The following is a 7,948-nucleotide window of genomic DNA, read 5'->3' on the forward strand; positions in this document are numbered from 1 at the left end:
TTGGGAACAGTCGTTATTTTCAGTTTAAGCCTTTTTAAACTTTGGTTTCTGAGCAGCCTTTGGAAAGCTGAGAAAGGAAATCTGGGGTTCCCATATCCCACATAGCACTTGCAGCGTTCCTACACGTGGATGTGACCCTGAGGAAACCAGCCGGGTGGATATGGTGCAGCAAAGACAGCAGATCCAGGACAGGCAGGGAGGCCCTTGCCCCGGCCTCCTCCCGATTCCACGTAGACCTGAGGACATGTCTCCCAAAGTCTCTGGCCTCCTGTCCTTCTGGGACCCTCGGAGAAGAACACTCCAGCTTCTTCTCAGGCAGCATCCAGGTGGTGAGGTGAGAAAGTGGGGACCTGAGCTCCCCAAAGAAGGGTATTTGTTTCTGCCCGTCCTGAGCCTTAGTAGAGAAACTGTGACTCAGGGATATGACCCCAGGGACCAAAGATCCTTCCCACCCATAAATGGAAGGGCTTTTATTTTCCTTTGGAAATTTTATTTCAAGTATTGTAACATGTTCAAAATGGAAGCTTTATTAGGGGTTTTGATGGCTTAATTTGGGCCATTATCCAAGACTGATGTAACTCTTTCCTCAAGGGACTCTTAAATGAATGGGTGCCAGCCAAGTGGGCCTCTGTAAAGGTAGAGATTATTGCATGAAAGCCATTTTATGGCTCTCGTCTCAGCTCTTCTGGAGCCAGGCTTGGCACAGGAGGAAGGCTGGAGAGGGCGTTGGTGATGGCAAGCGTCACCTATGTCCTTGTAATCAAAGTTGCTGCTACCTCTTCTAGTCTGCATAATTGGTTTTCAAACCCACCTTATTTTTTCTTCTTACACATTAGTCTTGCTATGTTGTCCAGCCTGGACTCAAACTCCTGGGCCTGAGTGACCTTCCCACCTCTGCCTCCTGAATAGCTGGGACCATAGGTCATTTTTTATTTTCATAGAGACAGGGTCTCCCTATGTTGCTCAGGCTGGTCTTGAACCCTCTGGCTCAAGCAATCCTCCGGCCTTAGCCTCTCAAAGTGCTGGGATTACAGGCATGAGCCACCACATCCGATCTGGAATTCCTGTCTTAAAGAGATATATTCTGACACCTTAAGGCAATGTTCCAAAAAATTAGGGTGGAGGGAGGCTAGGAGGCATAGTTGAAACAAAATGACGTGTGTGTGTGTGTGTGTGTGTGTGTGTGTGTGTGTATTATGGAGTCTCCTCTGTCACCCAGCCTGGAGTGCAGTGGTGTGATCACAGCTACTTGCAGCCTCTGCCTCCCAGGTTCAAGCAATCTGCCTCAGCGTCCCGAGTAGCTGAGACTACAGGTACACGCCACCATACCCGGCTAATTTTTGTATTTTTTGTAGAAAAGGTGTTTCACTCTGTTGCCCAGGCTGGTCTCAAACTCCTGAGCTCAAGGGATCCGCCCCCCTTAGCCGCCTGAAGCGCTAGGATTACAGATGTGAGCCACCTTGCTGGTTTATTCTTCCTTTTCTTTAAAGGACAGAGAAGGAAGATAGCCAAGACGATAACATTTGCTTTTTATTCTCTCTTTTTTTTTTTTCTTTGTTAACATTTGCATTTTAAACACCTTCTGTCCCTCACCTTAGCCTCTTCCTGGGTATCATTAGGTCCCCGGCCACTCTGCAGTGCTGCCCACTGGGAGGCATGCTTCTCATAAAACCAAGTGGAGCTGCAGCACTAGGAGCTTAAAGTGTTACCACTCCAGAGGCCATGACTGCCCCTGGGAGGTGAGAGGAGGCCACCTCGTAGTAACACAGAGGCATCAACTGCTGTTGGTGAAGTTTCAAGCATCAATGGCGGGCCAAAGGGAGGATATTTCTGAGTGGGTTGGTGTGGGAGAAAGTCCTCCAAGTGGCTCTCAAATTATGTTTTTTTATAGACAGCCCTGGCAGAAGGCGTTAAAAAAATTATTTCTCGACTGAGTGCAGTGGCTCACGCCTGTAATCCCAGCACGTTGGGAGGCTAAGGTGGGTGGATCACCTGAGGTCAGGAGTTCAAGACTAGCCTGGCCATCATGGAGAAACCCCATTTTAAAAAAAATAAAATTGGCCGGGCGCGGTGGCTCAAGCCTGTAATCCCAGCACTTTGGGAGGCCGAGGCGGGTGGATCACGAGGTCAAGAGATCGAGACCATCCTGGTCAACACGGTGAAACCCCGTCTCTACTAAAAATACAAAAAATTAGCTGGGCATGGTGGTGCGTGCCTGTAATCCCAGCTACTCAGGAGGCTGAGGCAGGAGAATTGCCTGAACCCAGGAGGCAGAGGTTGCGGTGAGCCGAGATTGTGCCATTGCACTCCAGCCTGGGTAACAAGAGCGAAACTCCGTCCCAAAAAATAAATAAATAAATAAATAAATAAATAAATAAAATTATTTCTCTTCTTTGAGCCATGTTATGATCCTGAGCAGGAGGCTTTGAACTCACTGTCATTCAGAGATAATGCAGTAAGTGCGGGCAACGGAGTGAACTGGGAAAACTCTGTTTCTTGCATGTAAGATGAAGACAAAGGCATTTACCTCTCCAGGTATACCATGGGAGGCTGAGGCAGGAAGATTGCTTTAGCCTGGGAGGTCGAGGCTGCAGTGAGCTGTGATTGCACTACTGCACTCCAGCCTGGGCAAAAGAGCAGGACCTGTCTCCAAACTAACTAAATAACTAACTAACTAAATAAATAAATACAAATGTATATAAAGTAAAGTGAAAATGGAAAACCTTCTCCCTCCTCTCATTGTCTCTCTCCAAAGGAAACATTGCTAGCACTTAAATGTATATTCTTCTAGTCTTTTTCCTGCAGCACAAAGGGTCTCCAACTATCCCTCCCTACCTGCCCCATGAAGACCTAACTGCCCAGTCCAGGAAACAATAGCTTCTTCACTCCTCTCCCCATTTCAGAGAAAGAGTCTTTCTGTCTTGGGACTTCCAAGAAGCAAAACCCCACAGTTTTCCAAATGCCCCTTGGTTCTTCTGCCTCCCCACTCCCGCTTCTCCTTAAACCAAACAGAGCAAAACAAAACACAAAACAGCACGGAGGGACTGGAAAATCCAGCAGCTCTGCAGCCACATGGATCTCGGTGGGAATCCTCTGGCTCTCTCTGAGCCTCAGTTTCTTCACGAGTGGAATGGAGTGTTGCCTCCAAGACTGCGGGACAGTGTAAACGGCATGTCCAGGCAAGGCTGGTGCACACTCTGTGGTTCACACTCGTTCATTCTCCTTTTTGCCGAATGTCACTCCCTCTTACCAAACTGTTACTGCTTCCTTTCATTTTGGTTTATACTACCAAGTTCCTTGAATTTAATGTGTTTTATTTTAGTTTCTAGAGCCAGAGTCTCATCCTGTCACCCAGGCTAGAGTGAAGTGGCTTGATCATGGCTCACTGCAGCCTCGAGCTCCCAGGCTCAAGTGAGCCTCCCATCTCAGCCTCTGAAACAGCTGGGACATAGGTGTGTGCTGCCAGGCCTGGGCCTTTAAAATACATATATATACATACACACACACATACACACACGTGTGTGTGTGTGTGTGTGTGTGTGTGTGTGTATTTTTAAAGATTCCCACTCTACCGTCTCCCTCCCTTTTCTTTGTGTTTAGCCTCTTTCCTCACTTCCTCATCTCACCCGTCAATGATCTCAGGACCTGCTGGAAGAGGCCCAAAGTAATCTGGCTGAGAGTGCAGGGAGAGGGGGAGGAATGAGCAGCAAGCCCACCCTCCCCACGCAACGAGGTACGTGCCGCCACCCCCTAGGAACCCACTTCCTGTTGGTGGAGGTCAGGGCCAAAATCAGGGGGAGCAGCATTTACACCATGTGCAAGAAAACTAAATCTCTAACCAATGTAGGTCTCACAGATATTGACTGATGTCTCACGTCTCCCTCAAATGTAAAAAAGCAAGCTGTGCCCCCACCACCTTGGGCACACGGCCTCAGGACCTCCTGGAGCTGTGTCACAGCATGTCCTTAACCTTGGCAAAATAAACTCTCTAAGTTGATTGAGACCTGTCTTAGATATTTTGGGTTCACAATAATCATCTGACTTTTCGGCTGTCAGCATGATAATCCGCCTTCTCCAATACCATGCTTTTCTGGGGCTTGAAGCAATAGAGAAGAACGCAGACCCCACCCACCCCAGCCTTCCACGAAACCTCCTTCAAGAAGGAGTGGTCCAGCATGGTGGTAGTGCCCACCCTTCCAAAGTCAGCAGAACTGGAGCCGAAGTCCGACCCTCTCTGCAGGGATCTGCCCAGAGCCCAGATGCGGGCGGGAGCTCCAGGCTCTCCAGAGCCAGCGTCCTGTGCTGTGAATCCGGGATCCCAGGTCTGGGTGACCTCAGGCGGGGAGGGGCAGATCAAATAGGGGAGGAAGCCCTTAAGCTCCTGGGAAGCAAAATTAGAGTGCTTAGGAGCTAATGGTGATGACTGGGGTGCAGCTGTCCACCACTCACCCAAGTTCTGTCTGTCCAGAAGAAGCAACCATGCCCTGGGGGCTTCTCTCTTCCCAGCTCGACCCCTCCACCTTTACTGCCTCCATCTGCAGCCCAGATTAGGACAACTTCCCCAACCACCTTTCTGGGTAGAGCAAGAGTCAGGGAGAAAGCCACAGGCAGAGGTGAGGGGTGCCGTGGAGGAGCCGCAGAGACAGCGGGGTCAGGGCTCAGGAGCATGAAAGAGGGAGTCAGTGACAGACCAGAACAAACCAAATAACAGCTTTTTTTTTTGTTTTTAAGTTAATGATTCAGTAATTTTTTTTTTTAGATTTTATTTATTCATTTATTTAATTGTACTTTAGGTTCTGGGGTACATGTGCAGATCATGCAGGATTGTCACATAGGTACATACATGGCAAGGTGGTTTGCTGCCTCCATTCCCCCGGTCACCTACATCTGGTATTTCTCCCCTCATTATCCCTCCCCACCCCGACTCAGTGATTTTTGATGAGAAGGTGGGGATAAGGTTTCTTTCTCTTTCAGATTTTGGGTGGTGGACTACTCCAAGCCAAGACGCTGGAGAATAGAGAGACAGGCAGATGGAGACCTGAGGAGGAGGAGTGCCAGAGGGAAGGATGAAGGCAGGGTGAGTGGAGGTAGCCAGGACAGGAGGAAGCTGGCAAAGACGAGGAAGCAGCTTTGGGGGCCTCCCCCGTGGGGCAGCTGCACACGCAAGGCTCTTTGATGCCTGGCGGGCTGATGGCACAACGGTGAGGATGACAGACGCAGGATGGAGCCAAGAGAGGTCGAGTGGTGCTGGGGATAAAAGAAGACCCCTGCTCTGGGCAGCAACAGAGAGTCTTCCCTGATGGGCCTATGATCCCTCGCTGATGGGAGCCAGGAGGACAGACACCCACTGCACCAAGGCCCAGTTTTGCTCCCCTTTCCTCCACTCTGGTTTGGAAACCCCGTCTTCTACTTGCGATCTCAAGCCCAGACCTCATATCTACCCAACAAAAACTTCACCCCAGAGCTTTTTTTTTTTTTTTTTAGATGGAGTCTTGCTCTGTCACCAGGCTGGAGTGCAGTGCACAATCTTGGCTCACTACTGCAACCTCTGCCACCTGGGTTCAAGCGATTCTTCCGCCTCAGCCTCCCAAGTAGCTGGGACCGCAGGCACGTGCCACCGAGCCCGGCTAATTTTTGTATTTTTAGTAGAGACGGGGTTTCACCATTTTGGCCAGGATGGTCTCGATCTCTTGACCTCATGATCCACCCACCTCGGCCTCCCAAAGTGCTGGGATTACAGGTGTGAGCCACCGCGTCCTGCCACCCCAGAGCTTTTATCCAAAGAGTATGACTATCTGGAATCAGAGGGCAGTCTTAGGGGAGAGGTGAGCCTGGCCATGGAGGTAGCAGCAGATGGGCCCACAGTCCTGGGTGCCCCTAAATGCCAAGAGACAGGTCCAAATACAAAGATGAGCATCTGGAGGCACAGGAACATGCGCACGCCCAGGCTCACTCAAGCACACAGCACACTGCACATACAGAGGCACTGTGCACATGCCCACACAGGCGTATTCTGGCAGGCACGTGCTCACAGAGGCGTGCACACACCCACAAACACAAATACACAGAAATACACTCACAGGCACATTCGTACAGGTGGAAACTCACACACAGGCACAGATACACACTTATGCAGGCACATGCACGAGCAACACACAGGCATACAGGAGCACATACACGCCCAGACACACAAATTTACACACACCCAGGCACCCACTGAAGAGCACAGCTGGCCAGGCACGGTGGCTTACGCCTGTCATCCCAGCACTTTGGGAGGCTGAGGCGGGTGGGTCACCTGAGGTCAGGAGTTTGAGACCAGCCTGGCCATCATAGTAAAATCCCTTCTCTACTAAAAATATAAAATTAGCTGGGCATGGTGACGGGCACCTGTAATCCCAGCTGCTCGGGAGGTTGAGACAGGAGAATCGCTTGAACCTGGGAGGAAGAGGTTGCAGTGAGCCGAGATCGCACCACTGCACTCCAACCTGGGCAAAAGTGAGACCCTGTTTCAAAAAAAAAAAAAAAAAAAGCACAGCTCCCACCCCTGCACACTTAAACACATACATACACACCCCATAATTCAAACACCAGTCGCCCCAGGCAACTTGAGCGTGTCCTGGCCAGTGCCCTGAGGAGTTCACGCTGGGCTGCAAACCAGGCCCTCCTCCTGCCCTGCCCCACCCCCAGCTGCTTGTATAAACTCCCTCCCTTCGCTCCCTCCCTGGAACAGCGGCCTCCGACATAAGCACAGCAAACCTGCCACGATCAAAGTGTACCGCTCGGCAGCATGGGTAAGGAGAGGGGCTTCCAATCACATGCTGCCTGCTCTGTCTGCCCCTAATTCGGAGGGCCCTCCTCCAGAAAATGCTAGAAAACCTGAGGGGGGAGCCGGGGAGGGAGCGCTGGACTCTGCTTCATTCTCCCCAGTCTGCACCTCCCCCACCACCTCCCTGCTGCATTTCCCAGCTTAGCCAAACTTTCTCTGAGGAAGGCGGGCAGAGGCACTGCTGGGAGGTGGGACCCCGGGCCCCCGCTTGGCTCCATCCAGCAGAGGCTGGGGCCAGGGTGCCTTTCTGCAACTGGGAAAATAAGATGGGGGTGCTCTCAGAAGACACCACTGGGTCCCTGGCCCTCACATAGGAGAGAGACCATCCTGATTTCAGCCCAGGGAGGCAGGGAGCCCACGCCTTCCGGTGCCAGGTCACCCACTAGCTACTCCACACAGCAAAGCTCTTTGGGGGGGAAATTGGAGACCTCCCCACGCGGTCTCACTGGGGACCCGTTTCCCCCACCCCCGAAGTCTCCCTTGGCCCTCCTAGCCCTCTGTCCGTGGGCTCCCGGGTGTCAGGCTGAGAGGAGTTGGGGTTTGGTTGGGAGGTCCTTCCCCACGCAGGCTTGGCTCTTCCTGAGCCGGCGGAATGCCCAGCAGCCAGCCTGGAGTGGAATACCCACTTGAGCTTTCCCTGGGTCCATCCCAAACCCGTAGCTGCGGCAAGACCTTGCTTGAGATGCTTCAGAGGCAGGTATTCCCCAGAAAGAGCCATGATGCTCCCTGAGGCCTCAGTGCACGCTGTGCCTGGCCCTAAGAAATCCGGGGCTGGGGATGCTGGGGTGCGGGTGAGCAGAGATCGGGCAGCTCATCCTCCGCACCTTTGCTTCCCTCTCAGCCCCTCCCTGGCTTTGTAGTTTTTGTATCTCTGTTTTGATGTGTTAGATTTTTTAATCTCCTCTTCCAGCAACCTCCTTCCCCACCCCCTGGCATCTGGTGCCGAGCCCCGACTTAGCAAGGTCGTTTAGCAGAACCAGTCTTCTGTGAACCGGACCTCTCCCTCTCCCTGCCCCACCTCCAGCCCTCTCTCTGAGTAGCAAGCACTGCCTGGCATTCTCCTCTCCTCTGGCACAGCCCTACCCATATTTACACAAAATTCGCTCTTTTTTTTTTTTTTTT

The 7,948-nt window shown here is 51.8% G+C and overlaps 1 protein-coding gene across 1 annotated transcript in view; it reads left to right on the forward strand.

Moving 5' to 3' along the window:
• Positions 1 to 6,713: 6,713 nt before the first annotated feature.
• Positions 6,714 to 7,948, forward strand: part of SELENBP1 (selenium binding protein 1) — a 19,783-nt gene continuing 18,548 nt past the window's right edge. Inside the window, exon 1 of the mRNA XM_017546267.2 lies at positions 6,714 to 6,791. Within this exon, the coding sequence (XP_017401756.1) occupies positions 6,788 to 6,791 (4 nt within the window). The 5' untranslated portion in view covers positions 6,714 to 6,787. The remainder of the gene's footprint in view (positions 6,792 to 7,948) is intronic.

This window comes from Cebus imitator, unplaced genomic scaffold (genome assembly GCF_001604975.1).
Source record: "Cebus imitator isolate Cc_AM_T3 unplaced genomic scaffold, Cebus_imitator-1.0 Scaffold188, whole genome shotgun sequence".
NCBI lineage: Eukaryota > Metazoa > Chordata > Mammalia > Primates > Cebidae > Cebus > Cebus imitator.